General features: G+C 43.2%; 1 protein-coding gene across 2 annotated transcripts in view; it reads left to right on the top strand.

The window, feature by feature from the left end:
- AKT1S1 (AKT1 substrate 1) overlaps positions 1-17,016 on the top strand; it is a 770,156-nt gene that overhangs the window by 315,027 nt on the left and 438,113 nt on the right. For both annotated transcript variants that reach the window (XM_078655232.1, XM_078655231.1), the window contains exon 5: positions 10,645-10,755. In XM_078655232.1, the coding sequence (XP_078511358.1) occupies positions 10,645-10,755 (111 nt within the window). The remainder of the gene's footprint in view (positions 1-10,644; positions 10,756-17,016) is intronic.

Here is a 17,016-nt window from a genome sequence, read left to right as displayed (position 1 = left end):
TTCATTCTCACAGCTCTGCTCAGGAGGCTCAGCCCGGGCGGCAGCGGCGCACTTGGGTTCAAGGAAGTCAGGATGTTTTAGGTTATGTATGGTGGATATAGCCCTGAGGTTTTTTAAGGATTTGGTTGCAGAGGAAAGATGATTGTCGTGACGTCCCGTCGTTGCGCAGCACTTTGGTTTCACTTTAGTGCCTTGCACAAGGAGACTCATGGGCCCTGGAGGCAGCGCTTGATCAGCTGCTTGCAGCCAGTGCCGCTCATGAAGGTCTGCCCTGGGCATGGCTCGAGGCTAGGGGCCACGAGGGTGCTTGCCCTGGGCATGGCTGTAGGCTCAAGGCTGCGGGGGTGCGTGCTGGTGTCTGGCAGGGGTGCGTGCTGGTGTCTGCCGCCGTTAGTTTTACTTCAGCCTCGGCCAGCCAACAGCCTCCTTTACTTGGGCTGGCTAAGGCAGCTCATCTCTGTGCAGCTCATCTCTGCACAGCCCAGCACTGCGCAGCTCTTCTATATCTCACTGCAATAACAGAGATCACAGCGAGGGAAGAAAATAAAGCACTGGCAGCACTCCACAGAAAGTAGAGACTTTTAGTTTATACACAGGGCACGTCTCTTTACTGGGCTCAGGTGTGAGTGGTGTACGAGAGAGACTGCACACTGGAAGGGAGTGTGTATTCCCGGTGGGTGAGGGGGAGTGCTTTGTCGGGGCCCGAGGAGTATTGTAAAGGTGTTCCTTGCCTGAAAGAGGGGGAACATCGGGTAGGAGAATTGTAAGGTGAGCACACGAGCGCATCATGGCTGAAAGTGTTTGAGTTAGTGGAAATGAGGGAGGGGGCTTCAGTGCAGAAGGAAAGGGGTGGTGTGTGTGGCTGTATGAGAGAAGCGGGAAGGTGGGGGAGGCTTTCCTCCTCTTGTGACTCATCTTTGTCCTGTATACAGTGCATCATTTATGCAGGTGCTTGGTAGTGGAGGGAATTAATTTTTGGGGTCTGAGTTATTTTTCTTCCACCATATTTTGGTCCAGAGCTACTACTGGAGAGAATTACAGAAAGGGAGCAAGACGAAAGCAGAGGAAGATAATGGAACAGTGACATGAAGATAGCAGGAATGAAAAATAACCTACAAGAGTGAGATAAGAACACAGGAAGAGCAGGTTGATTGAAAAAAGAAGCATGACGTGGAATCAAAATGTATAAGCCTTGGTATTCATGAACCCCTACATTCGGCAGCATGAGTGATAGCCTCTTTACAAAAAGTATGAGCTCCTTCTGTTTTTTATTTGATTGCAAATTAGGCATGGTACATGTATAAAATACCAATGAACTTGGCCTAAATGCCATCAAGGCAAGCTTAATGGCACACCAAATAATTATCCTAAGTGGTGTACGCATAGACAATGCTAATACATCCCCACAGACGGCACTCCAGGCGAAACAATGTTTCAAATGCTTAATCCAATGTGTTTTATTGGTAGAATCAAGTTGTTCATCAAAAAAGGGTACGATATTGCATTCATATCAAAAGGTTCATATGTGTTTCCAAATGAGGAACGATCAAAGTTGATAACTCCGATGCATTTCGGGCGGTGCCCTTTTTCAAGGAGTTCTGTGAAGAAGACAGAATGAAGTGAGGGTCGGGTAACGTGGACAAAGACGAGGTGATAATATTAAAGAAAACGTGGTGATAATATTAACAAAAACGGGAGTGAATAAAACACGAGCTCTCATGGGGTGGTTAACTGGTGTTTTAACGTGCCGATCAAAATGTGATGGTGGAAGGTGCTACAAAACGTGGTGTAACTAAAATAATAAAAAAACGCGGTGTGACTGAAACGATACAAAGATCAGTGCTCAAACCAGAGAGTGCATAATAGTTAATCCAAAATCACAAACTGAAAACGCTGCGTTCAACACACGCTGAAAAACTTACTAGAGGTACAATGTGACGCGACGCGTCACTGACGAGTTCTGGGGCATTCCGAGAACGCTACAGGGCGGTGTCTGCCATATCGTAAGATAAAGAGCAGGGTGTGGATAATAGAAAAGGGACTGCATCAAAGGTGAAACGAGAAGTATCAGTGAGGGCGCCATATTAGAACGGTGAAATGTGGGGTGAAAAGCACAAAGTAAAGCGGGCGTCATATTGGAATGGTGAAAAGTGAGGTGAAAAACTAAAACTAAAACAAGCAAACATACAAATGGATGAGAAAATTAAGTGGGTAGAAAAAATAAAAAAGTAAAAGGGAAGAGTTAAACAAAATACGTGGAAAGGATGTTAATAAGCAAGACCAGCACAGATAATGAGAGACAATGTGATATGGTAAATACAGTGATAAGCAGAATGACATTACAAATAACAGCTGTATTCCAAACGATCATTAAGACCAAAAGGCTTATAAGACTGCAAACAAAATATCCATTCAAGTTCTCTTTTGAGGAGGTGTTTGTTGTTGTCAACACCTTCTCTTTTTTTAACAGTCTCAAGGATGATGTATTGTAGTTGTGCAATGGAGTGGCGAGCTTCTGAAAAATGTTGTGCAATGTTGGATTTCTCATTTTTAAGGCGGATGTTAGATTTGTGCTCATTCAAGCGAACCTTAATTTTCCTCTCAGTTTTACTCACGTATAGTTTCCCACATGGGCATTTCAACGCGTATATTAGATTAGTTGAATCGCAGGTGGCATTCACATGGAGTTTGATGACGTGGCCTTTCATCGGATGACAGATGGATTTACCTTTGATGACTGAGTTGCAATGACTGCAATTAAGACATGGTTGAGTGCCTTTATACCGTCCAACTGTGGTGCAAGAACTGGATAATATTTCCTTTATATTTTTGCTTCTGGTGTGTGCAAACAGGGGTGGAGATTTAAACATATCCTCAAAATCTGGTTCACTTTGTAGAATTGGCCAATGCTTAAGTATTATTTTTTTGTAGGTGTTGCTGGCTGTTGAATATTTAGAAACTAAAACGATGCGTTGTTGTTCAGTGGGCGGTTTCTTGGTGAGAGTCTCTTGTCTGGTTATAAGTGCCACACGAGATTGTGCCTCAGTCAGAATGTGTTTGGGATAGCCTCTGTCTGAAAATCGGTTCTGCATTTCATCCATGCGAATTTTCATGGTGTCTTCGTCAGAGACGATGCGTTTAACTCTTAAGAGTTGAGAGAAAGGCAAATGTTTCTTTAAAGATTCTTGGTGATGGCTGTGATAATGTAAGGTATTGTTGCGATCGGTACTCTTTCTGTGTAAATCAGTCATGAACCCATTGGGGGTGATCTTAATGTGTACATCCAAAAATGAAATTTCAGAATCACTAATTTGCCAAGTTAATTTGATCCGGTCATCCTTGGAGTTGAGCTGGTGAAGAAATAATTCAAGAGATTCTTTGGTGTCAGTCCAGATAAAAAACAGATCGTCAATATATCTGACGTACATTTTTATCTTCGTTTGTAGGTTGGGGTCACTGTATATGTTTGCTCTTTCAAAATTCTCCATATAAATATTGGCATATGAAGGGGCAGCGCAGTTTCCCATCGCCATTCCTGAAAGCTGTAAAAACCACTCATCATTGATCTGGAAATAACTATGGTACAGGGTATACACCATTAATTCCAACAGGAAAGTCTGCATGGTTACATCAATGTCACTGTTAAGTAAGGCGGCCTCAATGGCTTCGATGCCTCCCTGGTGGGGGATGGATGTGTACAGGGAAGCTACGTCAGCGGTGCTCAAAATATGATGCTGTTGATCATCAATTTGAATGTTGGCCAGTTTTGTCAAAAATTCGGTAGTATCCTTAATGTAGCTGTGAGCTTTAGTTACGATTGGTTGCAAATATCTGTCAATCAGTTTGCCTGAAGATTCATGAATAGAACCTTTAGTCGACACTATGGGCCGAAAAGGTGGGTTATTGATGTCTTTATGTATCTTGGGGCTCATGTGAATGGTTGGACTCCTCGGATGCTGTGGTAACAAGAAATTCTTCGTGCGCTCTTGGATAACATTATCACAAAAAGCTCTCATAACGATGTCTTGAAGGATGTTATAAAATTCCCTGGTTGGGTTGCCCTCGAGTTGCAAGTACAAGGTGGTGTCGCATATGTGTTCTTGTAACCGTTGTGTGTACATAGAGGTGTCAAGAATAACAAGGGCTCCTCCCTTGTCGGCTTTGATGCATTTAATTTGGTCATTATTAGCCAAAGATTTTAGAACATCACGGTCTTTGGCAGTGAGGTTCTGACGCCGGTTCTGCTTGTGAAAATTGATTTTAGACAGATCTTTACGAACAAGTATTTCAAATAGGTCAATAGATTTGTGTCACATTTGCCTTTCTCTCAACTCTTAAGAGTTAAACGCATCGTCTCTGATGAAGACACCATGAAAATTCGCATGGATGAAATGCAGAACCGATTTTCAGACAGAGGCTATCCCAAACACTTTCTGACTGAGGCACAATCTCGTGTGGCACTTATAACCAGACAAGAGACTCTCACCAAGAAACCGCCCACTGAACAACAACGCATCATTTTAGTTTCTAAATATTCAACAGCCAGCAACACCTACAAAAAAATAATACTTAAGCATTGGCCAATTCTACAAAGTGAACCAGATTTTGAGGATATGTTTAAATCTCCACCCCTGTTTGCACACACCAGAAGCAAAAATATAAAGGAAATATTATCCAGTTCTTGCACCACAGTTGGACGGTATAAAGGCACTCAACCATGTCTTAATTGCAGTCATTGCAACTCAGTCATCAAAGGTAAATCCATCTGTCATCCGATGAAAGGCCACGTCATCAAACTCCATGTGAATGCCACCTGCGATTCAACTAATCTAATATACGCGTTGAAATGCCCATGTGGGAAACTATACGTGGGTAAAACTGAGAGGAAAATTAAGGTTCGCTTGAATGAGCACAAATCTAACATCCGCCTTAAAAATGAGAAATCCAACATTGCACAACATTTTTCAGAAGCTCGCCACTCCATTGCACAACTACAATACATCATCCTTGAGACTGTTAAAAAAAGAGAAGGTGTTGACAACAACAAACACCTCCTCAAAAGAGAACTTGAATGGATATTTCGTTTGCAGTCTTATAAGCCTTTTGGTCTTAATGATCGTTTGGAATACAGCTGTTATTTGTAATGTCATTCTGCTTATCACTGTATTTACCATATCACATTGTCTCTCATTATCTGTGCTGGTCTTGCTTATTAACATCCTTTCCACGTATTTTGTTTAACTCTTCCCTTTTACTTTTTTATTTTTTCTACCCACTTAATTTTCTCATCCATTTGTATGTTTGCTTGTTTTAGTTTTAGTTTTTCACCTCACTTTTCACCATTCCAATATGACGCCCGCTTTACTTTGTGCTTTTCACCCCACATTTCACCGTTCTAATATGGCGCCCTCACTGATACTTCTCGTTTCACCTTTGATGCAGTCCCTTTTCTATTATCCACACCCTGCTCTTTATCTTACGATATGGCGGACACCGCCCTGTAGCGTTCTCGGAATGCCCCAGAACTCGTCAGTGACGCGTCGCGTCACATTGTACCTCTAGTAAGTTTTTCAGCGTGTGTTGAACGCAGCGTTTTCAGTTTGTGATTTTGGATTAACTATTATGCACTCTCTGGTTTGAGCACTGATCTTTGTATCGTTTCAGTCACACCGCGTTTTTTTATTATTTTAGTTACACCACGTTTTGTAGCACCTTCCACCATCACATTTTGATCGGCACGTTAAAACACCAGTTAACCACCCCATGAGAGCTCGTGTTTTATTCACTCCCGTTTTTGTTAATATTATCACCACGTTTTCTTTAATATTATCACCTCGTCTTTGTCCACGTTACCCGACCCTCACTTCATTCTGTCTTCTTCACAGAACTCCTTGAAAAAGGGCACCGCCCGAAATGCATCGGAGTTATCAACTTTGATCGTTCCTCATTTGGAAACACATATGAACCTTTTGATATGAATGCAATATCGTACCCTTTTTTGATGAACAACTTGATTCTACCAATAAAACACATTGGATTAAGCATTTGAAACATTGTTTCGCCTGGAGTGCCGTCTGTGGGGATGTATTAGCATTGTCTATGCATACACCACTTAGGATCATTCTTACTTGTGTTTTGGACGGAAACACAACCCACAAGTGCACCCAAAAACTCTTCAACTCAATCTACACTCGTAGAACAACATTGCTGTGCATCACCTACCACCACACCAAATAATTATACATGTATCAAATGGGGTAATGTAAAGACTAGCATTTGAACATAGCTCAGCAAACCTAAACTATGTAGGATACTTGAAAAAACGTAGAACTCAAGCCCAGATGCTCAAATGGATGTAATGTATGATATTGATATGTTTCCCTGGTTTTCATTGCTTGAGTTAGTTCACGAGAAAGTGTCACTCATGGTCATTAAAATGTCACTCATAATTGCACTGAAATTATGAGCATGTCACACATTGCAATCGGAAACCTTGGCAGCTATGCAGGGAGCGCTCATAGTTCACAGCCCGTTCCTCTTCGTTCTGCTGTACAGACAGGCATGGTTTGTCTTTGTGCCTTTGTGTCTTCAAACGGCCCCTTTATTGAGGGTTTCCAGAGCAGCTCTTTGAAGGGGTTCGTATCAGAGCCATATTATCTTATGGTCACCAGGAGGTTCAGAGAGCCCCCCGCCCCGGGTGTAGTGTGGATCCTGGTCACACGGCGCATCATCTGCCGAGGGTCACAAGCAGCGCGCGCAGGACAGAAGGACTCTGGCACTCACTCACCTCCCTCCCAGCCTCCTGCTCTTCTGGTGAAGCCTCTGACGCCTTCGGGGAAAGTCCGCGTGAGAGAAAAACGCATGAATAAATACAAATAAATAAATAAATTAATTAGTTATAATAAGTTGGGGGTCAGAACAGTGTTGAGCCCCCACCTCTGTGGGGTCGGTGTTACGGTTCCTGCCTCCCCCTGTTCTAAGATGTGTGTGTTCATAAGCATGAGCCCTGAATATTTTCTCTATGAGAGCCTTTTTATGATTTCAAACCCTTTGCCAGGTGCCTGTGCTTCGAGTCTAGATGTTAACATTCGCTGTATTTTCGCAGGGCTCTGATAGTCTTAGAAGTTATGTAGTGTTAACCCACTAATAGATCTGAAGGTGTTTTTATATGATACACATTTTATCAACATACGGGAGCGAAAGACGGAGTCAATCTCAATGCGGTTTTAACCACAGTCTTGCAAGTTACAGGTATTGATGCTCGCAAAGGCTAGACGGTAATAATGACTAGGTTCCATGTAAGTGTCCGGCGGATGATGAAGAACTGCTCCCTGCATGCACCATCGCTTTGGCGCTGACCCGGCTTTTTAAATTTATTTATTTATGCAATTTTATATAGCGCGGATTTTACCCGAAGGTGTCAGAGCGCTTCACAAAAGGACCAATAATGATACACGAGGAACAAAATACGAAAGCAAACAATAAGTTACATGGATCAAAAGTGTCACTAGTGAGCGACCAAAATACATGAGGTAGCAATCGGTGCATTACAGGAGAAATAAAAGTGATGTGTGCAGGTTACAAAAACGTACAAAATACAAGTAGAAGTATAATACTGCAATAAAAGGCAGACACTCCAGCACAAGAACAAACGTTACGTAGGCAATGGTGGCCGGGTGCAAGTATCTAAAGCAAACAAAATGTGCGAGGTAGCAAACAGTGTGTTACAAGACGCTTCGTAGCTCGTGTGTCTGCTTGTTGGGATTGGTGGTCAGTTTGTCTGGAGCCTGTTTTGTTCGTACTGTCCACAGTCACCTTCGTTGCCAACATTTACAGATATTCCTGATGTCCGTTGTTGCGAGGCAGTTCCATGGACAAGAACTTTCTACCCTATGTAGCGCCTGTTGTACACGGGCTGGGCTGTCAGGACTGCTTGGTGAATAAAAGACTGCTGCTGAGATGAGATGATTTGGATGGCATGATTTCAAACCTGGAAAGCTGACTCAGCCTTCCACCCGTTCGATGACCTGTCTGCTGGCTATTGATCCGGCTGGGGTTCAGGCAGCCATCACTCGGATGCCTGCTCTCTGCAGCGATAAAACATGATTATCTGGAGCCCACGTGAGGATCTTCCATTACCGACATGTTAGGACGGGTGGAGGAAAGCACACTGTAAAATCAATCCGCTTCCTCGGTCACTGCATTTTATGTCTGATACATGATTATTGAAATGACAGCAGAAATAACAACACAGGTTTCTTTCTTGAGGGGTTTTAGTACATGTTCCCTCTAGATAATAATGAATATATATTATATAGTATATCTCATATATAGTACAGAGACTCTTGGCAGACTTCTGCCAGATTTTAACAGTGTGGTTTAAAAATCATTTCTTTCTACCAATCCCAACAATTACCATAGGGCATGTGAGCAAATTTTAGTACATAAGGTTGTTTGACAACATACAGTTTGCTTTTAGTTGCACAAAAATTACGTGAGTAATACAGTATTACTAAACTGGGTAATGGCAACAGCTGGTATTTACAGCGGCTTAGAAACAGCACAAGGGCGGTATGAAGCGCTTTATTAAAAGGAAATTATGGTTATTACACTGAAAAAATAGGTTTCTTCTACACTGTGGTATGTCCATGTTTATAATATGACCAACATCTCAGGGGAGTGAAAAAATATTAATTTGACTTTAAAGAATAAGTGATTATGTCTGCTCATAGATAAAAGCTGGCATTTTGAACGTACACAGATGATACGTTTACAAAAATGGCTTTGATCCGAATGCCTCAAAGCACTTTCCTCTTACAGCAGGTGATTAAGCCACCATTCTGTAGGCATGCTTGTGCTTCACCTCCTTAAAGGTGAAAACCACATGCTCCCCTCAATAGCCGTTTGAGCGAGGCCTCGTGTCCGCTGCTACAGGTCAACGTTTACTCAAACCCTATTAAAGCGGCCAAATGAAAACAGCTGACCTTAACAAATGTGCTGCTAGCTGGTGGCTTAGAGTTATCAAAGAGTTGCAGAATATTGGCAACGCTAATACCGGGTGCGAGGGCACCGACTTCCAGGTCATGCCATTGCCCCAACTTGATGCGACTACAAAGCTGCTGGTTTGAGCAAGACATGGGTCCAGATTCCATTTTGACATTATGTGATTTGGGGTATGTCTATGTCAATGTGCACAGAACTGTAAATGTATATGTTGATGTGCTTTGAGTTACGTGCCGAGTTATATGCCAAGTACATGTTACTGCGTCTCTTCCATTGAACCTTCTCAGCACACATCATGCTGTTGTAGCTACCGCATCCCATACCCAACATTTTTATGGTAGAGCGTTTCAGGGCCTTTCAACATGGCAGTGCAAAAATAAATTTGCAGATGTGTGTACCAGCGATGAGGTTGATCACATCCATGTGTTGTGAGGCAGGAGGTGGGTCTTGCAGTAGGGTTAAAGGAACAGGGGCAGCGGGACCCATGGGAGTAGGAATGTTACCAGCATCTGAAAGTGATCACATGCAGTAGTCTGGGCTTGGTGTGTTCTTGTTTGCAGAACTGCTGGCGAGAGTTGTCTGTAAGCCCTGTCTGCGCAGTGTTTATATGTACGTCATGTTTGCTGTCCGTTGACCTCTGTTGCAAATGTATATTAAGCAGTTTTGGATGGGAAGGGAGTTCTGCCGAATCCCAGGATAGTGCCTATTGTATTATGAGGGAAACTGGGAATTGCATTTATATAGCGCCTACTACCCCTGGCCATTCGTTGGCGCGCTTCACTGCGAGTATCCAGTTGTTCCGACTACCGTCCTCAATGTAGCATCCTTGTTGGCTAGGCTACCCCGGCATTCGATGGCGGCTGTATAATTAGTTATTTTTATGTAATTAAAATGATAATGGAATCGATTAGTCGTTGACTGCGAAAAGCAGAATTTGTATGATTTCCAAAGTCGTCCTAAAGAACATTGTAACAGAAAGGTGTTTTTTTTCTCGCCAGTGCACTTAAATTGGTGTGAAACCCCCTTTTATTTAGCTCAGCGGGTTAATACAACTGCTGCAGAAATATGCAAGTGCAGATCGATTTGAAGCGCCCCAAAGGGCTGACTAAGAGGTTTGTTCTTCTGTACTTAGGAAGATTTCCTTTTTTTACTAAGGGGGGGCGAGTATATCTTTTGCGACCGATACCCACATCTGGGTACATTGCCTTCCTTCCCAAAATCCCATCAGTGCCCGATAAATGAGCCGAACAAAGGGTTAACATAAACGTCTGTAAATACGCGATGATATGTAGAATGCAGGAAAGCGATTATCAGCTTTACTTTGAGACGCCTTCACCGCACCTTGGTGTAAAGGTCACTTCCGGGATTGTGGTGGTTCTTTCGAGCTTGTGCCGCATACTTGGCTCTGGAATCGACTAGAAAAGTCCGGGGTGTCTGAGAGCGCGAGTGAGTGGGTGTGTGAAAATTAGATGCACGCTGCTTCCAGCGCTGCGGCCGCGCCATGTGATCTTGTGCATGCCCATCCCCCACTGTGACCCCTGTCATTCTTTGTGCATGCTTACTGTAGTTCGTTGTCACACTTGTTTCGCTTTTGCCAAGAGGGACATGTTTTTAACGTGCCTTTTTATTCTTCCTTTTTAGTTTGAAAGATTGGAAAGCCCGCATGAACTACTTCCTGCAGCATTCCCCCGCTTCCAACGACTCCCCGAAAACCGTCCAGGGCAAGAAGGGCAAAAAGTACGCCTATTGCAGGTAAGAGTGCCACTACCTTGTGTGTACATAGTGCATCTCGGGTGCTGAAGTGCACTTTATACTTTGCTTTTGGGTGACACCAAGTATTGCTGGTTTAATTGGATTCAGTTTGCTGACTTGTGATGCACGGCTTGATGGGTGCATGCATTTGTTTTCCTGTGACTAGTTTGTTCTGATATAATTGTCTTATTTGCAATAGTTTTCAGTACACAGTTTGCTCAATCAGTTATGATTTTGTGTGACTACCTGGATTCCTGGAGTGCCTCTGACTTCGTTCTGTTTCTTTACTTTTTGTGACTGTTGGTCCTGCGGGGAAACATTTTCAATTTATGTTGTCTTGTTTACTGGGAGCATTACTTTTATTTTCCTTTAGTGTAATAGGCTGGCTGGTGAAGTGCACTTCCCATAGTGTGCAGTCACTTCAATTTGCCTTTAGATGACTACCTGGCTTGATGGTGGTTTTCTATTTGATTTCATGTAAATCCTTGTCTTGATGAGTGCATTGGTTTTAGTTTGTTTGAGGTAACTGCTTCACATGCTGGTTTCATCACACAGCTGACACCCACCCTGAGAAAGCCAGAGCTGCCCTGTTAGTGGTATCAACACCAGTGCGCTTAGGTTCCTTACAGCTCCTTCACTTGAAGTGGGTTACCACCTACCCGTTACTTTTTGTATCCTGCTCGTACCAAGTCAGATCCAGATCCAGACCCAGACCAGTCCCCACAGTTGCTCCGGATTAAGGGACATTGTCATGTCATCTCAGGCGCGATGTAAAGACTCCCAGTGAGCTGAGGACTCTTTTGGCTCAAGAACCAACTAGCTGGAGACCCTTGTGGTTGTTTAAAGATTTAGGATCAGCCTGTAACTCAGTCTTGAGCTGGGTGGGTGACCTCGATTACAAAGTGGCTGTGCCAGATGTCCCATTATGACCCCTTTTGCCTGTCTCCCCTTCAGACACACAGGGCATAAAAGTGGGGGTTGCTCAACCCTGCCAAAAAACTGAGGGGTGACCCTAAGAGCACAGCTGCCATCCTATCAGTGGTGGGATGCTTTGGTGTGCTGGTCTGGTTTTCTGGATGCATTGGCTCAAGTTTTTTCCCATGTAATTGATTAGGTGTCTTGGTAAGTTGCTTTTATGTGAATGTCTGACTAATGACTGCGCATTCCTTTCAGTGTGCACTTGCTTCAGTTTACTTTTTGAGTCACTGTCTAGTTTGCTGGATGTATTGCTTTCATTTTTCTTTCATTAAACTGTTTGACTTGCTTGGTGCTTTTATGTTGGTGCCTGCATGCTGAGGTGTACTCTTCTTCAGTTTAAATGTATGTGCTGGTTTGTTGACTAGCACCCTGCTTTCAAAGTGAAGGTTCACAGGTTCACACTTGCTTTAGTTTACTTTTGTATGGTTGACTGCATGCACAGTTTTGCTGGATGCATTGCTTTAAGTTACTACTTGATGCATTGCTTTCAGTTTGCTTTCAAGTAATTGCCTCTCATTTTCCCAATGCTTGTGAAGGCTGTTTCCCAACTGCTGAGCAACTTCTTCTTCTCTTAGAGCTGAGATTTTCATGAAAGTCTTATAGTCTGAATTCAGCACCTGAGCGTAATAGGACGGAATGTATGAAGCTCTGTGGTTATACTGAATAAGCAGCTACCTATGTTATGCCATCTATTAATGTAATAACTGCACTTTCACAATTGCTTTATTAACCTTCCTGCTTTCTCAAATTTTTCTTGAAAATGCACGATTTGTCTTCTTTTTTTTCAAAATTTTCTTGGGGGGGGGTTATCCCTCCTAACCCCCCTTTTGGGGTTCGGGCTCGCTCGCTCGCTACGGTGCTGGATGCTAATTACTTTGCGCCCCACCACTTTCAAATGTCACCCACCGCCCCTGCTTATGGACAAAAGCACCGCCTTGTATTGTTACAAGAAACCGGGCGGGATGGAGCAATGGCCTAATCAGCTGTTTCCAGTTAGGTTGGCTCCTTTTTTTTTTCCGGAGTTTTATATAGCGCGAACTAGAACCGAACCGAATCAGTTATCAGAGCGCTTTACATAGCACCAGTTACGTTACATGAGGACACACTCATTTTTTTTTTTATTTTTTTTTTTTTTTAGGCACGGGGAGATTAAGTGATTTGCCCAGAATCACAGGAGGTTTTTTTTTGGCGTCGTTACCGAGACTCGAACCCAGATCCATAGGTCCGAGGTCGAGCGCCTTAGCCGTTAGGACAACCCCTCTCCTCCTTGCCAGGATCTTCTTTTATAGCAGCAGGGCAAGGTCCTGCATCTGAGCCTTCACAATCTTCACTTCCATGGTTGGAGATTCAGCGGCAACAGCTGACTGCATTCATCCTCCGTACTTAGCTTGCAGGTGTCATTTTGGCAGCTAGGAAACCCTCATCAAAATCTGTATATGCATGCCATTGAGACAAGTTTGTGGTTTAGTGTGGTACTCAGCAGACTGACACACTTTAAGCAAAGCTATCTCAAATGTTGCTTTTTGTGTTGTCTGTAGCCCAGCAAGAACTTGTTTTGGGGACATGGGGTACCTGTCCGCTTTTTAATCTTTTGATTATTATTTTTTTTTTGCTATTGCTGGGTCAGCGCACTTTTTTTTAACTCACCCATTGTGATACTTTTTTTTTTTTTAAAAGATTTGCAACATTTGTTTTCATTCTCTCCCAGGTATAATCCCCCGGGGGGGCATTAACATGGTCCTCACCTTTCTGTACTTCTTCTGAACCACTGCACATGTGTGCACTACGGCTCCTTTTCTCTTTCTCTCACGACAGTGTTTCTCATTGCTATATCATCTGCATGCTGGGTGGGTGAGTGAGTTGCAAGCCCTCTGTCACACTGTATTACACTTTCTTCCCATAGAAGCTGATCCTGAGAACCCACGCTTCCTTTCCACCAAAAGAGGTGCCTCATTTAACCCGATGTGAAAAGATCACCCTACCAGTGTTTTTTTTATTTACCTCACACCTATAAGGAGGAGGAGACACCCCATTGGCTGAATCCTGAAATGGCTCTTGGCTTTACAATGATTGCAGCATGGAACACTAGGTGGATAATCAGCTCTTTGTGGGATTCACTGGGGTGAATAAGGACAAGGCAGTTCAGTAAAGAACCACATCCCAGTGAATCGTGCTCTGCATTAAAATCTTCTATGCACTGGCAAAAAAGCAAACCCCGGAAGGTTAGTGGGTTCATTCCACCAGAGCCAAGGCTGCTACCACTGTGTTGACATACAGAGTCCCTGTTTAGATATTTGCCAGGCTGCTACATGTGCAAAGAAGCACTAGTCTGGACAGCAAGGCCCATCGAGATGTGTTTTGTCTGCTCTGTCCTGTCAGACTTTTTGGTTTGAGCCAGTTCAGACCCATCCCCCAGAGGTACTGCTTTGGTACCTATTCAAAATGTGAGGAATCTGCAGTTAGACATATCTATCAGAAGACTGTTACTTGCCTTTGGTGACACTATTTTCGACAGGTAATTTAACCACAGACTCCTTACAGACCCTCTTGTCTTCCCTGTTCTGTGAACTCCGCTCTTTTTCATCTAAGTAGGTCCCATGTATAGAAAGCTGCACACTGGTCCGAGCCAGTTTGCTTCTGGGTTCTGTCTGGGGTGTGGAGAGTCTAGAAAGCAACTGATGTCAGTGATCTTCCGTTGCGCCTATATGCAGTTCCGCCTGTCCCTTCCGGAGCAGAACGAAGTTGGCACGTAGCTGCACGACACCACATACCGAAACACAGAGACGCCGATGAGAAGTTCTCGATCTAGTCTGATGCATGGGGGGATATGCAAAAGGTGGGGAATCTGCGGTTAGATAGAGAATCTACCAGAGCGATTTTTACTGATGGTAAGTGGCTTATTCATTTTTCCCACATATATTGAATATATTATATTTATATGCATTCTGTTGTAATGGGAATACTTATTGTAACCCAGCCCCCATGAAGATAGTTAATCAAATAAATGGAAGTCTATTATGGGTAATTAAAGAAATGGGGGGACAATCCTGTGTGTACACACATTTTTAAAGTAGAATATAAAATGTGGTTAAAAAACATTAATTTAAGTTTTTCTTGTGTAGTTCTTGTAAATATGTACTATACATCTTATAATTACCTAAGATTAAGTATACTTCTTTTTTACTTTTGTCATTTGTTGATTCTGTTTTTAAGTACGGCTGTTTTTATCACAGAAAGCTCAATGATCAATACCCATAAGCATTAGTTAGATTCAGGAAAGCCATACAAAACATAAATAAAACATGTTTCGTTAGTAAGCGGTTTACAGCAGTTGTATTGAAAAGAAAATGTTGCTTTTTGTCATTAATGTACTTAAATCACTTGTGATTTACTGAAATCTCGGTTATAAGATGACATGACTATCAGTACAGCATATATCCATGTGTTATTACAGAATTTGACTTAAAAGTTGATAAAACATGAACATTTACACGATGTCCTATTGTAACTGGTAGTTTAACAGCTCAATAAAAATGATAAAACCAAAAAATATATACACCAAACCTTGAGACAGTGAAGCTCGACAATGTTAGACTCTTCCCTAGATATCCTTAATGGGTAAATTCCACCTCAGACTTCTTTCTTCCCACACTCTATACTTCCTGTCGCCATCTCACTCTTGCACGTTTCGTTTTCCATCCCTGGTTTCTTCGTTTTTTCCTGTTTTTCTTTCTCTTCCTAATTTGTTTATTTTCTCTTTTCTGAGTGAAAATGCATTGATGCAAAATAAGCCTATTCTTTTAAAGTTATGCCACTCCTCCAACTACCTGCACAAATAAAGCACTGGTCCCTTTGCAACTGAATAGAATGTGCTGGAAAGGCAATTGCCATAAGCAATCCTGAATTAAACACTGTCCGTGCAACACCTTGAGACACTGAACTAGCAAAATGTTACATCCCTACTGCTTCAGGAGTAGGGTAACCTTAATCTCCTGGCAAGTCTATCCCTACTCGAGAGCCCCAGAGATCTGCTCACTCCTCATCTGCAAACTGTTAGTTATACAAAACCATCCTTAGTCTAAGGTGAGAGGTGGGCTCCTAGGGGAGCGTGAGGGTCTTCAAGAGCTTGATGCTGAGCGTTTCCTTCAACGGTGGTCAAATAAAGCAGCTGCTAACAACCGCGACCTGGTTGTGATCTTCAGCAGTCAAAAAACGTAATTTTTTTATATATGTGTGTGTGTGTATATATATATATATATATATATATATATATATATATATATATATATATATATTACCTACTGGCGGTCGCCAGTAGGAAGATATAGTTAGGACCTAGTTTCCATAGGAAATCCGCAATATTCTATTTGGAATACACGCGCAATTCTCCAAGAAAATGGCCAGCTCCGCTCCGCTCCTTCCCTGAAAGTTTGGGGGTGATTCGTATAGTGGGGGCTGAGAAAAAAGGGTGTCCCAAAACATGTTTTCCCCATGCAATTTTCTATAGGGACCTTTAAGTGAGGCTACAGCCCGAACTGCTGAACGGAATTACACCAAATTTTGCAAAAAGGTAGAGTTCGGTTCGCAGATTACGCTTTTTGTTAAATGGAGTAAATCTGATCAGTAGTTCCTTGGAAAATCAAAAGTAAAATCTTAGATATATCTATGGACGAAGGACTGTACGTGTACCGTCAGAGGACAGTACGCATACCATTACGAGCACGAGCTGCATGCTAATTGTCTGAAAACTGTCTGTCAACACTCTAAAACAGGAAGTGTTGGTAGCCATCTTGTGTCCCAGTATTCAAGGGGAATTAGTTCCCCCTCTGCAAATGCGCCAGGGGGCTGCGTTACAGAGAGGTGTAATGAGGCCACGACCCTTTTTACACCTCTCTGCAACGCAGCCCCCTGGCACATACTGGAGGTTCCTGGTGGGCTAGTTGGCTCCCAGGGACCCCCAGTATTCAAGGGGAATTAGTTCCCCCTCTGCAACCGCGCCAGGGGGCTGTGTTGCAGAGACGTGTAAAGAGGCCACACCCCTTTTTACACCTCTCTGCAACGCAGCCCCCTTGCGCATACTGGAGGTTCCTGGTGGGCTAGTTGGCCCCCAGGGACCCTCAGTATTCAAGGGGAATTAGTTCCCCCTCTGCAAACGCGCCAGTGGGCTGCGTTGCAGAGAGGTGTAATGAGGCCATGCACCTTTTTACATCTCTCTACAACGCAGCCCCCTGGCGCATACTGGAGGTTCCTGTTGGGCTAGTTGGCCCCCAGGGCCCCCCAGTA

Source organism: Lissotriton helveticus, chromosome 7 (genome assembly GCF_964261635.1).
Source record: "Lissotriton helveticus chromosome 7, aLisHel1.1, whole genome shotgun sequence".
Classification (NCBI taxonomy): Eukaryota; Metazoa; Chordata; class Amphibia; order Caudata; family Salamandridae; genus Lissotriton; species Lissotriton helveticus.
The sequence above is the reverse complement of the archived record's forward strand: the minus strand, read 5'-3'. Positions and strand labels throughout refer to the sequence as shown.